Source organism: Lathyrus oleraceus, chromosome 2 (genome assembly GCF_024323335.1).
Source record: "Lathyrus oleraceus cultivar Zhongwan6 chromosome 2, CAAS_Psat_ZW6_1.0, whole genome shotgun sequence".
Classification (NCBI taxonomy): domain Eukaryota; kingdom Viridiplantae; phylum Streptophyta; class Magnoliopsida; order Fabales; family Fabaceae; genus Lathyrus; species Lathyrus oleraceus.
In genome coordinates this window covers 404320784-404343369 of record NC_066580.1, presented here as the reverse complement: position 1 = coordinate 404343369, position 22586 = coordinate 404320784, and the positions used below count along the sequence as shown (strand labels likewise).

Here is a 22586-nt window from a genome sequence, read left to right as displayed (position 1 = left end):
TGTTTATTTGCCTATAGTTTTATTGACCGACTTCGGATAGGTGTGACTACTACATTAGTCCACTTACGATTGCTTAACATAGCGCTAAATTGCCTTATGACACACTAACACTAACTACTAATTACTAACTTTTAATTCAAGCATTTAATTCTTGCAATTTACTTTAATGCAATTTAATTTCTTGCTCATTTATTCATATTGTCTTTGCCCTTTGCTCACTTGAGCTCATGTTTATGTTTATGCCATTTGCCTTTTGCTCACTTGAGCACATTATTGTGTATATACTATTGCCTTGTGTTTGTTTTGTTTTGTTTGTGTGAGCCAATGCAAAAGGAGAAAGAACTTAGAATTAGGACCTTACCTATGCTAAATGGAGTTCAAGAGCAAATAGGCCTCATGCCTTTAGAATGCTAAATATGTTGAAGAGCAACTAGGCCTCATGCCTTTAGAATGCTAAATATGTTGAAGAGCAACTAGGTCTCATGCCTTTAGAATGCTTAATCTTGAAAATGACATTGAAAGGATCTCTATTCTAAACTCATTCTTGTCCATTCTTTCTATTGCATTATGGAACTTTTTGATTTGTTTGTTCTTGCGTGATAGGGATCCTAAACTTGAGCTATTTAGAAGGACCATTGTCATGAGCATCCAAGATAGGAAAGACAAATCCAATTTGGAAGATCCTAGGAGCTTGATTGAATATTTTCTTGATTACTTGATTTAATTGCTTATTGCTTGCTAAGTCCAAAGAAAAGGAGCAACTTGGATCATCTTTATGATCTCAAGAAAGGAACTCCAAGGGTTTTATTTCTCTTCCCTCATCTTTGCATGTTTAGGACCTAACCCTTCTTTTCTTCTCTCCACTCTGACCCAAGCCAAACTTATTTTGTGCAAACATTTACATTACTTTCAAAACTAGAAACCTAGGCATTATGCCTTTGATTTTTCAAACTCTTTTCATAACACTTATTTTGAATTGAACCTTAAAACAACTTTGACTTCCTTTTGTGAATACTTCTAATTTGGTAAATCCAACTCACTTCAAATTCTTTTTGTGGTTCCAATGGCCACCTTTTGCCAAAGCTTTTCATAAACATTAGCTATTAGGTTTGAGTTATCACAGTGGTTGATATAAACCTCACCTGTATCCTTAGTGATTGGACTATAAGTCTTCCATACTTATTATAGGGTGGATCCCTCACTAGTATGTTGAAGCTCTCATCACATAGTGGATTGTGGTTTAGGTTGAGTTTTCTCCCTTTGATAACAAAAGACCTTAAGGCTTTTGACAAATCAATTCACCAACTTATTTTGAGATTTTTACCCCAAACTACGAGGTTTTGATCCTACCTTTGTGATGGTACGTAGGCAATGGGTTCATCCGTTCAAACAACAAAATTGTAAATAATTTGTATATTATTTTCTCATCTCCCCAGTCATGTTTGCACAAATATTTTTACAAATACCAACCTACCATACAACATTTACAAAAAGGTCTCCCTTAGAGTACTAAGGATGTCTTGGGTGCTTAAAACCTTCCCATTGCATAACCAACCCCCTTACCCAGATCTCTGACATTTTTATTAGTTTTTGATTTGATAAAACTTCTCGGTTTTTGTTCGCTTTCTAACATTTCCTTTGGATAAATAGAAGTGCGGTGGCGACTCGAATTATATGATTTACTTTTGATTTATTCAATAAATCTAAAGGTAACGAATACCCCGCTACAGGTAGTAGGTGTAATAACATGTCCATAACTAGAAGAAAATAGAAAGATGATAAATATACCTGAAACAAATGTTGTTGTATGAACAATGATGAATTATTGCACTCCATTTCGAGCCAATAAATTTGTGACTTGAGTCATAAAATATTCATGTATATAATCCATAATTTGATATTGATTATACATTCTAGTAGGGATGCTCCATAATTGTTGTTCGAAAATTTGACTAGATAAATGAAATCTCTCTTCCATTTGATGATGAATGTGGTTAATTGCATATTCAATATGCTCCTGAGTAGCTTGAATGACATCATCCAAGTCTTCAGATGATGTATTTGTAGGTTTGGAAGACATTAAATCAATGAATGAGAGCATTATTGTTAAATTATTACTAAAGATAAAATTGTACATCTAAAATGTAAAGAACAAAAATCATAAATCAATGCATTAGAATTTTTCATTTTGAAACAACTTCAACAAATTACAACTGCTAATGCACCCATATTAATAATGATAGATATCCTTAAATCAATTTAGCCTTTTCTCTTTCTCTTTGACTTGAAATTTGGCCTACTAACAAATTACCAACTTTTATTATTATTTGTTTTTAAAATGCACTTTAGTTTTCCTTTTTTTTTTTAATTTTTTTAATCCACGTATTTTAAAACTTAATCTTTTGTTCCTATATTTAACAATTTATAGGTCTTTTCTCTATCAATATTACATAGCTGACATTTTTATTTTATTCGTGACACTTGTTAATGAGACCGTGAAACTAACTGAATCAAATTTTATAATAAAGATATAATATGATAATTAAAATAATATATTTAATGAGAAAATTTATTTTACAATTTTTTTTTAGTTATAAAATAATATTAATATTAATACATTTAAATAATATTAATATTAATACATTTAATTAATATTAATACTAATACATTTAATGTTGCATGTGTATTCCACTAAATTTCAAAAATATTTTAAAATTACTTATATACCATAGTAGACTAGTGATTTTTCATTGGTCGATAGTGCAAAACTATTTTACACCATCAATATATGTCCATTAAATTTTAATTAAAATTTAAATAACGAAGAAATAAAGGTTAAATTTTAATTAAAAACCAAAATTTTATTAATTAAAATTTGAATAATATCCCAAAAAATTATAAAACATCAAATCTTTAAAAAATAAAATGATGGAAAAATTCAACATCATTAATAACATATTTTATAACATAAATTCCAATAATTGAATAAAAATGACTATCAAAATTGAGTAAAACAAAACACTGAATTTAAAATAAATAAAAAATTAAAACTTTACAAAAATTTAGGCTTGTATGAATGAATTTTGTAAAACTGTTTTATAGTTTTTAAAATTTGAAAGTAATGTTTTAAAAATCGAATTAAATTGGTCGGTTCAATCGGTTGAACCGAGAATCGGAACTAAATCCGATTCGATTAATCTTTTAAAATTACTAGTAGGTCAAAACCGGAGTAAAATTGGAAAATCGAGATTAAACCGTTCGAACCAATGAATCAAAGCCGGTTTTGTGAAACTTTCCGATTCAAAAAAATGCATTAAATCAGTCATTTTTAAAAAAAATCTAAATGTGTCAATATCAAAACTTAAATCATTCTTCAATTACAAAAAGGAATTTTTTATTTGTCGTCGTTCAACTCGAATTTGCTTATTGTTGTTCAATTAAATATGTTGTATTGTTTATTTTTGTAATTCTATCTTATTTAATTTAGGTATTCTTAATTATTTAAATTTTATTTTATTTATTTTATTCTATTATTTTAGTTTTGATTTGAATTAGTTTAACATATTTTATTTTAATTCTTTAATCTGTTCAAATTATTCTTAAATGAAGGTTGAAATTAAATATACAATTATGTTATGTTATTATATGTATTATTGATATTATGGTATTGAGTTTTAATGTATTTTGAAATATTTATTTTATTAAGTTGCAGACATATAATTGTGTGTGACATTTGCAAAATATCGGTTTTTTTTTTCAAAAATAAAAAGTTCGATAACAAAGCAAGTGGTTAATGATATCGAATAATAAATGTAAGTTAATAATCTATTTTCTTGGTACCATCCAATCAATTCAATTGTTTTAAAATTTCAATGATTGAATTTTCAAGGTCAACCAGATTATAGACAATACTATATTATCTATGAAATTAGAACCTGAACTTTGTTTATGATTCCGTTTTTCTATCTCATTGGTCCTTCTTTTTTTATTTTCTCAGCATAGGATTTATACTTAGCATATCATTTTTACCAATTTTTCTTTTTATTGGGAAAATTCTGCCGATTTTTACATCTAGGATTTACATATACAACATAGATCACTGTCAAGGTCAAGAATATCTTTTTTATTATTTAGATTAGAAAATGATATTCCAAAAATAAAATAAAAAAATAAGAGACTAAAAAAAACTGATGGGTTGCGCCATACATATGAAAGAGTATAGAATAATGATGTATTTCCCAAAATTTAACAATGACCCATTCGGATTCATTGATAATATTAGTTGATGGATCATTTGTAAAAAGGTTTTATTAACTCCTAAGTTATGTCAAGTAGACCTTATTGTTGTTGCTATAATTCTTAATTCATGCGTTGTAGGGGGAGATTTATGTCACCACAAACAGAAACGAAAGCAAAGGTTGGGTTCAAAGCTGGTGTTAAAGATTATAAATTGACTTATTATACTCCTGACTATCAAACCAAAGATACTGATATCTTGGCAGCATTCTGAGTAACTCCTCAACCTGGAGTTCCGCCTGAAGAAGCAGGTGCAGCGGTAGCTGCAGAATCTTCCACTGGTACATGGACAACTGTGTGGACCGATGGACTTACGAGCCTCGATCGTTATAAAGGACGCTGCTATGAGATCGAGCCTGTTCCTGGAGAAGATAATCAATTTATTGCTTATGTAGCTTATCCCTTAGACCTTTTTGAAGAAGGTTCTGTTACTAACATGTTTACCTCCATTGTAGGTAATGTATTTGGGTTCAAGGCCTTGCGCGCTCTACGTCTGGAAGATTTGCGAATCCCTTATGCTTATGTTAAAACTTTCCAAGGTCCTCCTCACGGAATCCAAGTTGAGAGAGATAAATTGAACAAGTATGGACGTCCCCTATTGGGATGTACTATTAAACCAAAATTGGGTTTATCCGCTAAGAATTATGGTAGAGCAGTTTATGAATGTCTCCGCGGGGGACTTGATTTTACCAAAGATGATGAAAATGTGAACTCCCAACCATTTATGCGTTGGAGAGACCGTTTCTTATTTTGTGCCGAAGCAATTTATAAATCACAGGCCGAAACAGGTGAAATCAAAGGACATTATTTGAATGCTACTGCGGGTACATGTGAAGAAATGCTAAAAAGAGTTGTATTTGCTAGAGAATTGGGCGTTCCTATCGTAATGCATGACTACTTAACAGGTGGATTCACTGCAAATACTACCCTGTCTCACTATTACCGGGATAATGGTCTACTTCTTCATATCCACCGTGCAATGCATGTAGTTATCGATAGACAAAAAAATCATGGTATGCACTTTCGTGTATTAGCTAAAGCCTTACGTTTGTCTGGTGGAGATCATATTCACGCTGGTACTGTAGTAGGTAAACTTGAAGGAGAAAGGGAGATTACTTTAGGTTTTGTTGATTTACTACGTGATGATTATATTAAAAAAGATAGAAGTCGCGATATTTATTTCACTTAGGATTGGGTTTCTTTACCAGGTGTTATCCCTGTTGCTTCAGGGGGTATTCACGTTTGGCATATGCCTGCTCTGACCGAGATATTTGGAGATGATTTTGTACTCCAATTCGGTGGAGGAACTTTAGGACACCCTTGGGGAAATGCACCTGGTGCCGTAGCGAATCGAGTAGCTCTGGAAGTGTAACACCCTTCTAAAATACCCCAAGTATTTAATTAAAATAATAAAATATCAATCAGAGTAATTATGCCCTGAAGGGTGTCACACAATCATTTCACACCAATCATCAATATATCCTGTCATGCTCATTTATTCAATCAAAATAGGACACTTTTGCATAATTCGCAGCGGATACAAAATAACAACATTCAAATCATGTACTACATTACATGTAAAGTTGTTCAACAACCAAAAGAAAACATAGTAAAACATCCCATCCCGATGTTACATCTACTAGAGCATGACCCACTAAGGACTACACTAGACTCCCAGGACTAGCTTCTATTCAATCACTGCTCGTTACCTAAAAACATAGTTGTAAGGGTGAGTCCTTCAATCGATATAATAAGCATTATAAAATATCATGTAATGCTAAGTAATATAACACATATCATTACCCTAATCAGATTACACATATTCAGCAACGGCAATATCAACTCATAATCATCACCATCATCATACTCAAACTCAAAACAACCATAAAACACACGTATAATATTGGAATACATCCATTCATATTATACGCCATACATACATATATTATGCAATGAGACTCCATGCATGCGGTACCGACTATTCGTGAACATATAGTTCAACCTCACCGACCAAATCCAGGTACGGCTACCAAGCTCACTAGTCCCACTCATTTGAGACCTAGTGACTCACATCACTAATTCCTCACCATAGGAATTAGCTACCACCCCAAGGGCTATGCTATGCACGCTAAATCACCTAGCATGCAAACATCAACAACAATCCACAATAACTCATCACTAATTCCTCACCATGGGAATTAGCTACCACCATAAAGGCCACAACATGCATGCTAATCACCTAGCAATGCTACATCATCAACAACAATTCAAGAATAGATATATGCTCATACTCTAAGCCATAAAACAGTCTATTCACCAATGCACACATAACTGATACATTCACAGCATCACGCATACTATCACACATCAGCAGTATTTTATCACATAAGCATATCATATCATACCAAATAACAACCACAGTATTAGCACACTCTACTAATACCTATACTACTCAAAACAACGGGAAATGATCCCTAATATATCATACATCATCTGCATTACGTTACTCAGCTGAACAGTTAAAAACTGCACAACAACAGCTCAGGAAAATCACAATCCTGCCCATACGCGTATTGCCTAACCCCATACGCGTATGGCCCATCTCCTGACAAAATCCCATACGCGTAACACCATCTCATACGCGTATGCTACGCGTACCACTTCTCCATACGCGTACCAACAGAGACCAATCTACGTTCAAAACATCATCTTCCTCATCCATACGCGTATTGCCTAGTGCCATACGCGTACCATGCCATCTCATACGCGTATTGCCTAGTGCCATACGCGTATGACCAGAAACCAGACTTCCAGATCTGCTATGGCTTTCTCTGCTACGAGATCTATCCAATTCAACCTTCCACAGTCCAATTTTTCACAATAATTGTTCATATCATCTAACACGAATCATACCCTATTCGATTTCACAAAAATCTAACATTTTTACATCTAATTCCTACGAATTCCTCTCAATCATAACCCAATTTCGTTCATCCAATATTTCACAATTTCATCATAATCATCCAATTCAGAGATCAATCAATGGTTTATCACTACCCATGACATATTATCCCATAATACCCATTAAACGATGATAAACCCCCCTTACCTGAGTTAATCCGGCAAATCTCTGAGCTTCAAGCTTTTTCCCTCTTCAACCCTTGTTCTCTGGCTCTCTTTGCCCTTTTCCACTTTTCTGTCTCCTTTTTCCTTTTCACGTGAAAAATAAACCTTTTTACTAAATGGGACCTTTTTCTAACTTCCAACTTTTATTCCAATAAAATAATAACCCAATAATAGTAATTCCAATAATATAAAAATTCCAATTATTTAATTAAATTAATAAATATATTATTAACTCAATTTAAATAATTATCTTATTTTATCGGGGTGTTACAGGAAGCATGTGTACAAGCTCGGAATGAGGGACGTGATCTTGCTCGCGAGGGTAATACAATTATCCGTGAAGCTTGCAAATGGAGTCCTGAATTAGCTGCTGCTTGTGAAGTCTGGAAGGAAATCAAATTTGAATTCCTCGCAATGGATACTTTGTAATCCAGTAATAATCATTCGTTCTATTAATTTCCATTAAACTCGGCCCAATCTTTTACTAAAAGGATTGAGCCGAATACTGTACACAATACTTGTTGTTTGTATCTATAATAAATCCTATCGATCCGAAGGATCGATATATATATATATATATATATATATATATATATATATATATATATATATATATATATATATATATATATATATATATATATAATATATATATATATATATATATATATATATATATATATATATATATATATATATATATATATAATATATATATATATATATATATATATATATATATATATATATATATATATATATATATATATATATATATATTCAACACTAATATTGACAACAGTGTATCAAACAAATATAATCTGATCGTGAATATATGGTGGATTCGTTGTATTTTGTTTGATACAAACAAGAAGTTTTTTTTTATTCAAAGTGAAATAGAAATATGAAAAATATGTAAAAAATAATAATAATTTAAAACTATAGTAATACACAAATAACTACTGTACTAAATAAGTGGTCTATCATTTTTTATTCTAATTTTTTTTCTGTTTTTTTTCATTGTAATTTAATGTAATATGTAACATTTGATTCTATTATTTATAGAATTGCATCTTTTTTTTTATTGCGATTGGCTATACACATCCTTGTTTGTAATTTGATTAGGGTTGCTAACTCAATGGTAGAGAACTCGGCTTTTAAGCGCGACTCCATTTTTTACACATTTCTATGAACTAATTGGTTCATCCATACCATCGGTAGGGTTTGTAAGACCACGACTGATCCAGAAAGGAATGAATGGAAAAAGCAGCATGTCGTATCAACGGTGAATTCTAAAAAAATTTCATTCATATTGGATCCGACCAATATTTTTCTTTGAATTGTTGACTCGGAATAAATGAATTACGTTGGGTTGAATTAATAAAGGGATAGAGCTTAACTGCTCCAATTATAGGGAAACAAAAAGCAACGAGCTTTCATTTTTTATTTGAATGATTACCGCATCTAATTATATGTTAAAAAAGGATTAGTGCTTGCTGTGGAAAAACTTTTTCCCACGAATGGATTAAGGATTTTTGTTATGAGTCCTAATTATTAGCTATACCCCATTATGTTATGGGGTAGCAAGAAATATGTAGAAGAAAGAGTATATTGATAAAGATATTTTTTTCCAAAATCAAAAGAGCGATTGGTCCAAAAAATAAAGGATTTCTAACTAGCTTGTTAAAATGAGAAGGAACAAGCGAGAGGAGATAGTCCATTAATCGGTTTTAACTCGTTTTCTAGGTATCTATTCATATTTGTTTTTGATTTCAATTCGAATATAGATATAGAATACCTTGTTTTGACTGTATCGCACTATGTACCATTTGAGAATCCAATGAATCTCTGATCCTTTGACCAAATCGAATTTAGAAAATGAAGGAATATCAAGTATATTTAGAACGATCTAGATCTCGCCAACAGGACTTCCTATACCCACTTCTTTTTAGGGAGTATATTTATGGACTTGCTTATAGTCATCATTTTCATAGATCCATTTTTTTGGAAAATGTAGGTTATGACAATAAATATAGTTTACTAATTGTAAAACGGTTAATTACTCGAATGTATCAACAGAATCATTTAATCATTTCGGCTAATGATTCTCTCAAAAATCCATTTTGGGGGTATAATAAGAATTTGGATTGTCAAATAATATCAGAGGGTTTTGCCATCGTCGTGGAAATTCCATTTTTCCGACATATCTATGAAATTTAATTTAATATTTTTAGTTTATTTAATAAACGATTCGATCATAAATTTAACCGGTTGAACCAATTGAACCTTGACATGAATGTTTAATCGATTCGATCTTCGATCCGATTTTCAAAATATTATTTGAAAGTGATAAAACTTGCTTTGTAGTCTAATTTCACAAAAATATTTTTGAAAAATATTCTCTACTAAGAGTTTTAAAAACAAAACAATTAAAATAGATTTTAAAGGTTTTGGTTTTTAGATTTTAGTTTTAAAAATTAGGAAGAAAAGAAGAAAAAAAAAGAAAAAATAGTACATTTTTCATTAATGATAAATTTGTAATATTATGCAACTTTAAAATATTTTTTAAAAGTTAAATTACAAATATGTTTTCTTTTCTTTTTTATATTAAAAGAATTTCTTAAAATTAATTTATAAAATAGTTATTTAAAACTAAAACTAAAACTCATTTAAACAAGTTCTAAATGTTTAATTATAGTTTTGCTTTCATTAATGAGGGTTTCATGCCCAACATCCATCAATGTCTTCTATATGAAGGTTTCATGCCCAACACCTTTCAAGCCAAACACCCATATTTGCGACACATCCAAATTGAACGAAGGACAAACTGAACAACTCTAAATATGCTAGACTTAGCGGTTGAGCCCCTGTCCGATTCGAATGCCGAAAAGAAATTCCAACACCGGAACCAAGTTTACATGATAAACTACTTTAGAATCAATCTTTGTTCAAGTTTTGTGTCGTACCGAGCAATTATAGATCCTTCCACCATAAAGATTCAATTTTTAGACTTTTTCCTTTGTTTTCCAAAACCAACGTCAAAGAGATATTGCCATATCTATGCAACATAAGATCTCTTAAAATTGGATTCTGATTACTTACGATCCTCCATTTTCATTTTGAAAAAGAGACTTGTTGAACGCTCATACATCTTTAACTCTGAGGCCATATTCCACCTTCTTTGTGTAGACAATGGCCTAATTGACCTAGGATATTCCTTTATGATCATGCGTACCATTCCATAGGAAACTTCTTTGTATGCTTACTATTTTGTTGAGGACTTTGATGGGGGCTTTGAAGAATGATATTTGATATGAAGGAAGATTAATGAGAACTGAGTTAGTAGTGTTACTCTCCCACCTATAGACAAGAACCTCCCACTCCAATTGTTGAGTTTTCTTCTAAGCCCATCTACTACCGGTTTCCAAGTGGCACAATGTCTAGGATTCGAGCCCACCATAATACCCAAGAACTTAAAGGGTATCTTGCTAACGTTGCAGAACAGAAAATAGGAGGCCGCTAACAAGAATTGTCCGTTTAGGTTTAATCTGTATAATTTGCTTTTGCAAAGATTTATCCTTAAACCCGACACTAATTCAAATCCTCTAATAATTGCCTTTATTGACCACAAGTTTTACTAGGAACTGCCGCCTAGGACGATTGTATCTTCTGCAAATAGAAAGATTTTGAATGAACGAGATGCAGACACTCTGAATCCATGGATATTACCAACACCAACAGTCTTCTTTAAAAGTCGTGCAAGGCCCTCTACAACAATTGAAAACAGAAACGGTGAGAGAGGACATAATTGTCTAAGTCCCTTACTCACCATAAAATCCTTCGCGGGGCTTTTGTTTACAAGAGCGAACATGTTACTATTAAACATGCACGCTTCCATCCACCTTGAGCCGAAGCATAGTCTTTTAAGCATGTATCTCAAAAAATCCCAACCTACATAATCAAAGACCTTTTCGAAGTCCAGTTTGAAAAAAAACATGCAACTTCTCTCTCTCTCTCTCTCTCTCTATCTATCTATCTATCTATCTATCTATCTCTCTCGGCAAGATCAATTATTTCGTTCAGAACTAGCACACCATCTTGAATTTGGCTATTGGGAATAACCTGTATGAGTTTTGGATATCACATTACCTGTCACTCTCTTGAGTCTTAAGGCGAGAATATTTGCAATTATTTTGTGCATGACTCCCATTAGACATATGGGCCTATAATCATCAAAATCTTGAGGGTTATCCACCTTAGAACCAAGACGAGAAATGATGTTGTAACTGTTTTTGGAAGGACTATTTTGGTATGTAATTCAAGGACAAACTGCACCACGTCCTCTTCCAAAGCAGTCCAACATTTCTTAATGAAAGCAATGTTAAAGTCGTCTGGACCGAGACTTTTATATTAGTCATCATATTTTAAATTCAAATAATTTTGATTCTCTATTAATTTTTTGTATTTAAAATTGATATTTCTTTGAGTGCGGGTTTGCACTTTAGCTTTGACTTAGGAGAATCACTAATATTTCTACTCTTCCCACAAATTTAGAGGATTGGTGGAATCTGTGCAACACGGACAAATCCAAACAATGTGCAATTGTTCTCAAAATTGATGTTACATTCCTCATCAATACAATATGAGAAGCTAGAAATTGTTCAAGATTAAGAAACAATACTCCTAACATCCATCACTCCATTAGTAAGATTTGGGCTCAAAATTTTCTTGCAGGAAACAATTACTCCACAAAATCTTCTGTCATGGATGATTTTAGTTTAATCAAAGCTTTCAATGTTACCATTCATCCTCCAAGGGCTCCTTTGATTAAAAAAAAGTTATCTAGCAGTCGTCCATCTTTGACTAGCTCAAGTATAACTGTGGCGATGCCTATAATCATCCCTCAGACTATAGTGGTATCTCTCGTGATCATTGTGAAAATTTTGTTTTGACTTTCGCATAGCAAATTGGCTTAAGTCATTCCTTTAAGGATAAGGAAATATTTGATATACAAATTAGTTTGATTTACCATTTTTTAGATTCGTAATTTTTTGATTGGATTTTTGGCTTCGTCCACCCATCTTTTCTAATCCTTTTCTTTTTCAATATTTTTGACCTTTATAAAAAAATTATTTAAATTTAAAATAGATAAATTAATTTTTATGATAAAATAGAATAATTAAAATTATAATGAAATTAGAGAAAAAAATACAATTTAGTTTTACAAAAAGATACTTTCAAAATTATACTACATAGCCCAAGAAAGAAATACTTCTATTTTATTTTTGAAAATTGAACGAAATACTTCTATAGTATAGACTACATCGCCATATTTTATTTTATTTTGCAAATAATTAATTAATGATAGGCTTTGTCATGATTTCATTAAAGAAAACCTCACAATCACTCTCAAATTCAACCCAAATTCACTCCAAATTAATTCCAAACCCAAAAATAACCAATCCTCATTTGTCCCTTCTCTCTCCTCCCAATCCATTATCAACACCACACGGTGTGTTCTGCGTGAGCTTGTCTTGATTTTCTTTTCTTCTCCCTAATTTACCCTCAAATTTTAATCCAAAAAAAATTCCATTTCATTTCAACTTAAGTAAATGAATCTCTGGAGCGACGATAATTCTTCAGTAATGGAGGCTTTCATGACCTCCTCTGATTTATCCACCTTATGGCCACCGGCGCCGCCGTCTCAGCCACCACAAACAACCACCGGATTCAACCAAGACACACTCCAGCAAAGGCTTCAAGCTTTAATCGAAGGCGCATCGGAACTCTGGACCTATGCTATCTTCTGGCAACCGTCTTATGATTATTCCGGTACTTCTCTTCTCGGTTGGGGTGACGGTTACTACAAAGGAGAAGAAGATAAAACAAAAGCGAAATCAAAGTCAAAATCTAAAGCTACTTCACCGGCTGAACAAGAACACCGGAGAAAAGTTCTCCGGGAACTTAATTCTTTAATCTCCGGTAATCCGGTTACCGACGAATCTGCCGTTGATGAAGAAGTTACCGATACGGAATGGTTCTTTTTAGTTTCCATGACTCAGTCTTTTGTCAACGGCGGCGGACTTCCCGGGCAAGCTTACTTTAACTCAACTCCGGTTTGGTTGGTCGGCGGCGAGAGTCTCTCCGTCTCGGCGTGTGACAGAGCGAGACAAGGTCAGGAATACGGTTTACAAACGCTGACATGTATACCATCGGCGAACGGTGTTTTGGAGCTTGGATCTACGGAATTGATTTATCAAAACAATGATTTGATGAATAAAGTGAAGATGCTTTTCAATTTCAATAATAACTTTGAGTTTGGATCTTCTTGGCAGTTAGGTAATTCTGCTGCAATAGCTCATCAAGGTGAAAATGATCCATCTTCGATTTGGCTCAGCGATCCAGAAGCTAGAGATTCCGTTGATACAAATTCTCTTGCTGCAACAACAACAACAAACACATCAATTTCAAATCCAAGTCACCAACAACACCAGCACCAACTTCAGAACAATAACAATAATCAGAGTTTGAGTGTGAGTGTCACCAAGACGATACAATTTGAAACTCATGGTTCAAGTACTTTAACGGAAGTTCCTAGTGTTGTTCATGTTACAAGCAAGCCGAATAATCAAAGTTTCTTTCATAAAGAAATGAATCTTTCTGAATATGGTGGGAGTAACAATCATCATCAACGTTCACTGAAGCCGGAATCCGGTGAGATTCTGAGTTTTGGAGGCGAGAGTAAAAAGAGTTCTTATGTTACTAATAATGGAAATTCAAATTCGAATTTCTTCTCCGGTCAATCAAATATAGTATCAGTTGCTGAGGAAAACCACAACAATAACACCAACAACGGAAATGGAAAGAGGAGATCGCCTAATTCAAGAGGAAGCAACAACGATGATGGAATGTTATCTTTTACTTCCGGTGTAATTGTCCCACCGGCGGCATCCAATTTGAAATTCTCAGGTGGTACTGGTTGTGGTGATTCAGACCATTCGGATCTGGAGGCTTCGGTGGTGAAGGAGGTGGATAACAGTCGTGTGGTGGAGCCGGAAAAGAAGCCGAGAAAGAGAGGAAGGAAACCGGCAAATGGAAGAGAAGAACCATTGAATCATGTTGAAGCTGAGAGACAAAGAAGAGAGAAGCTGAATCAGAGATTCTATGCTCTTCGTGCAGTTGTTCCTAATGTTTCAAAGATGGATAAAGCTTCACTTTTGGGAGATGCTATATCTTACATTACTGAACTGAAAACAAAGCTTCAGAAAACAGAATCTGATAAAGATGGATTAGAAAAACAACTTGATGAAATGAAGAGTGAGCTTCAGAAAATCAATGAAAACTCTTCTCATCCCCCACCCGCACCACCACAACAGCAGCAACAACAGCAACCAGTACCCAAAAAATCATCATCTTCCAATCAAGCTTTAATTGATTTGGATATCGACGTCAAGATTATAGGTTGGGATGCAATGATAAGGATCCAATGCAGTAAGAAAAACCACCCTGCAGCGAGGTTGATGGCGGCGTTAATGGAGCTTGACCTAGAAGTGCACCATGCCAGTGTGTCTGTGGTGAATGACTTGATGATACAACAAGCAACTGTGAAGATGGGGAGTCGTTTTTACACCCAGGAGCAGCTTCGGGCAGCATTGTCCTCTAAAGTCGGGGATGTTCAATAAAATCTGCAAATCTGTTGCAATGAGAGAATTTAACTGGGAATGTTATGTCTTTGAATTTCTCACTCCTCCAAAATTGTGAGGCTCTGGGATATTTTATGGATTCCCGGTAGCTATCTATGTAAACTAGTAGTGTCTTTGTTTTTGGTAGCTTAGTATGAATTTTGAGGTAATTTAATTTGAGAAGTTAAATGGTAATAGGGTACTAGAACTAGAATATGCTAGGGACAGTTTTCTCACTGTCATAGATTTAGCTTTGATGAAGTAAGTAAAAACTAAGTGTATTTTTATATGTAATATTGTGCATCCGAACCCGTGTGTGTATATATGTGTATGGATCTTTCTCATAAATGGGTAACATGTTATTTTTCAGCTTATCATTCTTTCTTTGAGTTGTACTCAGTGAGCTAGTGTGTTGGATTTTCATTTATGTGATTTTGCTTGTTCTCCAATATGCACTTGCACTTTCACTTTGTACCTCCATGTAGGATTGAATTGTTGGTTAATCATAGGAGAAAACAATTGTGTAGATGTTTAAGAGGCATGAGAAAAAAATGCATATCAGTTTTCTTCTCTATCTTTTATTTTATTGGAGATTGATTCCTTTTGAGTGTCTTTTGTCTATGCGTTGGATTTGCTAAGATTTTCAAGTTTTTTACTATTGCTAACCAGTGGTGGAGTTATGACCCTACCAAGTACCAACTTTGATAATGAGAGTGTCTTCCTAAATGCATAGTGAGATGTAGAAAAGAAAGTGTAGTTCAAATTTGTCTGTGTACAAGGCTATGATTTGTATACGTGTTTATGGGTTTTAAGCTTCGTTGAAAATAAGTTTTGATGGATTTACCAAACTTTATCTACTGTCATGTTATATACTTATCTAAAAAAGGAAGAGTAATGGAGGCTTTTACTGTGTTATTGCTTTTGATAGTTTATCACATGTGGGTGTATAATACAAAAAAGTAATGACCCTAAAAGATTTGTAATTACAATAATGATAGTGATTTGACCCTTTGCTTGAATTGGGGGTGACTTATGAAGTTCACTTTTTCATTCCATTTCCTAAGAAAGTGATAAGATGTTGAAAGGTTTTGAGTGCCAGCCTAATGCATGAACACAATAATAGTAGGAATTCAAGCCTAATTTATCCATCCGGCATTGACCAAACAAACACCCTGGATGCATGTTACAACACCAGGAGATGAAGGAAACCGAACAAGGGATGTGATATTATCATGTATCTTAACTTCCATGACACCAATTATCATGTTTTTCCGATTAGGTTTAAATCGATTTTGAGGGGATTTTTTTTTAGAGATTTGGATTGTTGGTTAAAAAACGATCTGATTCATTCAAATTTTATTATGTCAAATAACATATTAGAAGTTAAATAGCATGATATAATTTATAAATAATATATTGAATTGTTAATCCGTTTTTTCTTTATAAGTTATTTTGGATTTTTCACACTTATTAAAAAAAATTAATAATTGTTGTGTGAAAATAAATATGTTTTTATAAAATTGTCCTTCATTTATGAAATGGAGAAGATAAATATATATAATTAAAAATAAAAAATAATAGTAAATTTTTAAGGGTATAAAAAAAAATATTAATTATTGTTGGTAATGTAAAGTAATTTAGATTGTGGTAGAAAATATTATTTCAAAATGATTTATAATAAAAAAATGGAAGGAGTATATTAAAATTAATATTAAAAAATAATATTCACTCTAGTTCTATTTATATGTGAAAGAAATTTGACTTTTTAATTTTATTAAATAATTAATATATTTGATCCATCGGAGTGTTAAAATATATTGATTATTCAATGAATTAAAAAATATTTTTTTTCTTATAAATAGGACCGAAATATTATATAATAGTTTGAATTGTACCAAATAATAAAATTATAGATTGTATTAAATTGATAAGTATTATGAAAATTTTAAAAACCATTAAATAGTAGATTAACACAACATTTCATAATAATAGTAAAATGTTAAAATTTAAATATAATGTTCAACTTGATTTAGTTTGGTTTTACAAATTAGATTTAAAAATTCTTTCTAAAAAAATTATATTCAAAATTGGATATAAACAATTTGTTTTGGACCGCATAAAGGGTCTAATAACAACGGCTAAAAAGGTGAAATGTTCCACTGAGTCAAGATACATGTGTACTATCTTGAAAAATGAAGTAGATAATCTCAGTCCAAAGATCAATCAGACGAATCCTTACATCTCGTTCCGATAGATTAGCGAACTGTTATATTTGCTTCACTATATAAAAGGAGAACAACTTATTTCTATAGTAATTAGAATTCAAATCACATTTACTTCATCCTCCTCTCATGTTGATTTGGGCTTGGAGTGCTAACCTTATAGGCCATTACTTCCTCCACCATCCAGGAAGCTCGAGTCCACCGTTGCGATTTACATGCATCATTCACCGATCAATTATGCTTCCTGCGTAGAACAATGACGTCGTTTCTAGGAACTGACATCTGGTTCCCGCGTGGAACAATGATGCCGTCTCTGGGAACTTACATCTGATTACCGTGTTTTTCACTTTCAAACAATCATTTCTCGATTCACTGAATTGGATCTTCATTGACCTAGAAATTCAGATATCCTGAATCTGAACTGTAAATCTTTGTTCTTAATCCTCTTCAACTAAAGATTAATATCATTTCTCGGATCTCTGTCCAGATCCATCAGCAATGGCAGATTCTAGAGTTATACGCTTCGCTGCATAACAACCACTGCCAAAGATCTTCCACCTCCTCCTCAAAACGGTAGTGAGTAAGTCCTCGTGGAGTCTTCATCCGCACAATCACCTCAAGATCATGTCCAACCTAGAGCATCTCAAGGAGATTTTCAACCTCTCGCATTCTTAGGATTCACACAGTTTTAACTAGGCAAACAATCACTCAGGCCTCTGGTGCCACCAATGGTACTTTGACCGAAAGCATTCCCTACTTTCCAAGTGTTGCAAGCTAACCTCGATGTACAAGGTGTTAACAAATTGTTGAACACCCTGTACAACATGGTTCAAACACATAATTCACAAGTCTTAGAATAAAAATTTATTTGCCTCTAAGAAAATTTGCATTACATAAATCCGAAGAGCAACATAGTGCTAGCGGTCATATCCCATTAAAACCAACAAGCAACATCTCGCTAGGAATCATCTCTGAGCCATTGAAGAAGCCATAAACACCAAACTCTTTCTCCCAGTCCTGAAGGAGGAAAGGGAACTCACACTCCCCCGAGGCCTGCCACCCTCAGAAGGAGGAAGAACCAAAAGAGCAACCTTCGATCAAGGAGTGGAAGAAACATCCTCTTTATGCTCATATTCTGGATAGTTAGATAGGGAAATTGATGGATATCCAAATACATAAACATCCCTAAAAGCTCCAAAGTTATGACGAAAACATATATTCAACGAGCATGTGCAACATGTAGATGATTGTATTGATTACTACCACGCGAATGACACTACGAAGTGCAAGCTCTTTGCAGTAATTCTAACTGGATTGATTATGATTTAGTTCAAATTTTTTCCCGACCAAAGCATAAATTCATGGAATGACTTGTGCGAGAATTTCACCTCTTACTTCGCCGCCCAAAAGAGAAACCTAAAACAATAGCCGCGCTTAGCATAATCACTCAGGGTAATAGGATATTTTATAGGCGTATATTGACTACTTTACAAAAGTGGCTGTAGAGGTATGAGGCTCTGACGAAGGCCTGAAGTGTTGGATTTTTGAAAATGGATTGAGGCAAGACAACGTCTTCAAAGAGAAGTTGGGGAGGGGGGGGGGCATAAGAAATCCCACAACTTGAAAGAGATATTGAATATGGATCAACCCTTTATTAATTATGGGGAGAAGCCCATTGCCCATGGGGAAAATTGAGCAGCAGCGCATGCACATTCTAGCTGGTCATCAGGGAAAGAATACAATCGTCACAAAGAAAAAGGAAATCACGAGAACCACAATCGATTTGACAGATACATTCCCCTCAACACCTCCCGGGAGAAAATCTGGAATAAACATGCCAACATAGAGTTTAGGAAAGAAGAGATAAAGAATCTCTTCCCGGTTAGAGAATCCTCTTGGTGTGACAAGTCAAAGTATTGTTGTTTCCATAAAAGTCACGACCACAATATCAATGACTGGATCTAACTGAAGCACATAATCAAATGGTTAATTAAGAAAGAGCGTATGTCTGAGTATGCTAAAGACAACAAGAGGGACCTTGATAATTCATAGAAGAGCAAGCAAGCCTCGACTAAGATGATTGATGTTGTGATTGGGAGTAAGGAAGCGAGTTAAGAAGAAGAGAAGGTGCGTAAAGGAAAGTGTAAACACATTGCGTGCATCACGGGAGGCGTCCCACAAGAAAATTATCCATCCAAGGGGACAATGAAACCAAAGATTGTAGAACTAATGGCCTTAAGCAAGAAAGGAGAAGGTATTTCAACCAAAGGCCCGAAAATGCCGATGTTAGGTTTTCAGGATAGTGAAAAGGTCGAGGGAATCTGAAAAAAAAATGTTTTAGTTGGTCATAATAGACACGATCGACCACTTTAACGTTTATTGAATACTGATTGGCGGTGGAACCTCTTGTGACGTGATGTACTTGGAAATTTTGGAGTAGATGAGCCTAAAAAATAAAGTTTGTGGCCTTGTGAGGGATCCGACCTACATGTCTTCAATGGCAAGACAATCCGCCCTTAGGGGTACATCGAGTTGATGATGACCGTAAAGAAAATGAGAGATGTTAGGGAAATCGACTCTCAATTTCAAGTGGTTTCTTGTAAGAGCGTTTACAATTATATCATCGGAAGACCCTTCATAACAGCCTTAAATGTCATGGGATCTCCGATTCACCTCAAGCTAAAATTTCATAACCGTCAAGGTGGGCCAATCACGGTAAAGACTAGTCTTTCTGGAGCAAAAAGAATATACCGAGCTCTAAAACACGATCAGAAAGAAGAGGAGTGTAAATCCATGAATATTAGTATAACCTCCCTAATTGGCCAGTTAAGAGATATGAATATTTTCCCTCCTACATATAAGGTAGGCTATCTCTGTCAAACAAATAAAAGTGGATGATTTGAGCAAACTAAAAGCAGTAGGGTGAATAAGTGATGGCAACCCCGCCTGATTATTTTAATAGTTCATATGAAACATAATTATGTCATTGCAATATATTATGATCGTTTCGGTTCAATAAAAAGAATATTCTACTAAAATATATCTTTTATTTGTGATTGTGAAAGGTAATGATGAGTTTAAGGTACGACCAAGAAAATCAAAGCCCAACCACAAAGACTCAAGGGTGTTATCATAAATGCCACAAACCTACGACTAAATAAATCAAAACCTCGCAGTGCAAAGCACACACTCAAAGAAAGTGGAACAATCACAAATTGGAAATAATTGTTCCACTGGAACAATCACAAATTGGAAATAATTGTTCCACCCCTTCTTGGTAGCTAGCCACTTTAGAGGTGGAAGTCGGTCCGCCACACGTTAACCTTAAACCATGTCTTCTACTCGGGGAGGGAAGGGGTACCAACCCTCAGTTGGGAATGGCCTCAGATACGTCTAATAAACATCTAGTAAAAATATCATAAAGTAAAAGTTAAGTTCGAACCAACACACTCAGAATCTAACATGTGCACCTTAATCAGGTAACATATATATATATATATATATATATATATATATATATATATATATATATATATATATATATATATATATATATATATATATATATATATATATATATATATATATATATATATATATATATATATATATATTCTTGCATGCAGGTTGTTACATTTATATAAATCAAACAAGAACATTAAAAAAAGAAGGAGAATAGCATGGTTAATCTCTGAGCAAGACAATTTTCCCATCTTTAACTATCTGATCTGATCGAACTTACTTACTCATATGTGCAAAGGAGTATAAAAATGTTATGCTTGCAATAAAGCATTTCTCAAAAGAATCATAGATAGATGCAAGGTTGGTGCCAGTCACTTTATCCAGCTCTTAAGGCAAACAACTATTTTCAAGAGGCAAATTCTCGAGATCTCCTTGGGCATTTGAAAGAGAGACTTTCATGGCAGATAATGAAGCCCTAACTAAAGTCAAAGCTTCTTCTTTCTTTGATACTTATCACACCAATAGCTTTACTTGATCAACTAAAGAGCCATATAATTTGAAGGAGCTCAAAGCGACATATATCTCAGTAAGAGAGATAAAAGTCGTCTTTACTTCTTGCCGATACATATCACACTGAAGCGTCAGATCACAAACACTACCTTCCAAAAGTTGTTTTTCCATTCCAAGCTGATCAATAATAAAAGCCTTCATACGATTGGATCCACCAAAGTCCACAAAGGCATATGCTCGACGAGTTTAATATGCCAAAGTTAATAACTCCCCCTCGACAATGTTGTCGGTTAGATTGGTAAGGTAAGATAAATCATCCTCCGAAATGAATGCCTAATTCTCCATTGGGGTACGAGGTCCTGGTCGGGCCAAGAAGAAGGAATTTTAAGTACCTTATGTCGAGGGTAAGGTGCCTAGAGTGCTTGAAGCCCCTCGGGTATCCCTAAGAATGTAGACATCATATATGAAAACCGAGAGGGTCCCTCATTGAGGTTGCACCGAACCCATCAAAGAAGGTCAAATTCATTGCTTCATCACTCCAACTGGAACAAGGGGAAGAGCATGTGTTGGAACATTTGAAGGGCCGTCCACTGCTGGGATAACCCAAGCTTCCCTCTTTATTTGTTGAGTTAATTTATCACACTTCAACAAGTCTAATTATGGAGATTGACAAATCACCAAGAAACTTTTTAGAAAAAGAGGACAAACATAGAAATCTAGATATACTGACAGCTCATAGAAAATAACCTTCCTTTCCTCCTTGGCGTTAACGTCCATATATATGAGAGTTTCGATGAGCCTCTTTGAATTTTTCCTCGAAGCTTCATCTCGTGGAATAACCAATCCAACCTAATAAATCTCTTTGAAGAAAATGACCAACCATTTCTTTAGGTAAAACTCCTCTTAGGAAAAATCATCCTTCTTATAGACATAAAACTCATTCCCTGTTAAAAAGTGACCTTGGCTCCCGAACTTATGAAATAAGTTTGTACATAGGTATTCCGGTTCAGTTTCTATATCACAGATCTTTGCATGACCCTCTTCATGAAAAGGATTAATTAAAAAGAACCTATATTTGAAATTTTTCACGCCACTAGAATACACTTCAAAATAGTGGATAACCTGCATCAATGTGATTAAGCCTTAACCTTACGTACAATTTTGTGCTATGTTGCACTTTGAAAAAGGTGGAAAAAGAGTGACAAATATGGATTTCCTCCTCTATAATCACACAAGTATTGAAAGACTTTAATGAAATCCCAACACATAGGATTCAACTGCGAAGGGG

General features: G+C 33.8%; 1 protein-coding gene and 1 pseudogene across 1 annotated transcript; both read left to right on the top strand.

The window, feature by feature from the left end:
• Positions 1-4332: 4332 nt before the first annotated feature.
• Positions 4333-5501, top strand: LOC127119739 (ribulose bisphosphate carboxylase large chain-like; annotated as a pseudogene).
• Positions 5502-12814: 7313 nt separating this feature from the next.
• LOC127119738 (transcription factor MYC1) lies at positions 12815-15478 on the top strand. The gene has a single exon (XM_051050047.1). The coding sequence runs from the start codon at positions 13035-13037 to the stop codon at positions 15102-15104; it is 2070 nt and encodes a 689-aa protein (XP_050906004.1). The 5' UTR covers positions 12815-13034; the 3' UTR covers positions 15105-15478.
• Positions 15479-22586: the final 7108 nt, after the last annotated feature.

What these genes read in the sequence shown, in the direction of transcription:
- LOC127119738 (XM_051050047.1), top strand. Translation starts at nt 13,035, where the DNA reads ATGAATCTCTGGAGCGACGATAATTCTTCAGTAATGGAGGCTTTCATG.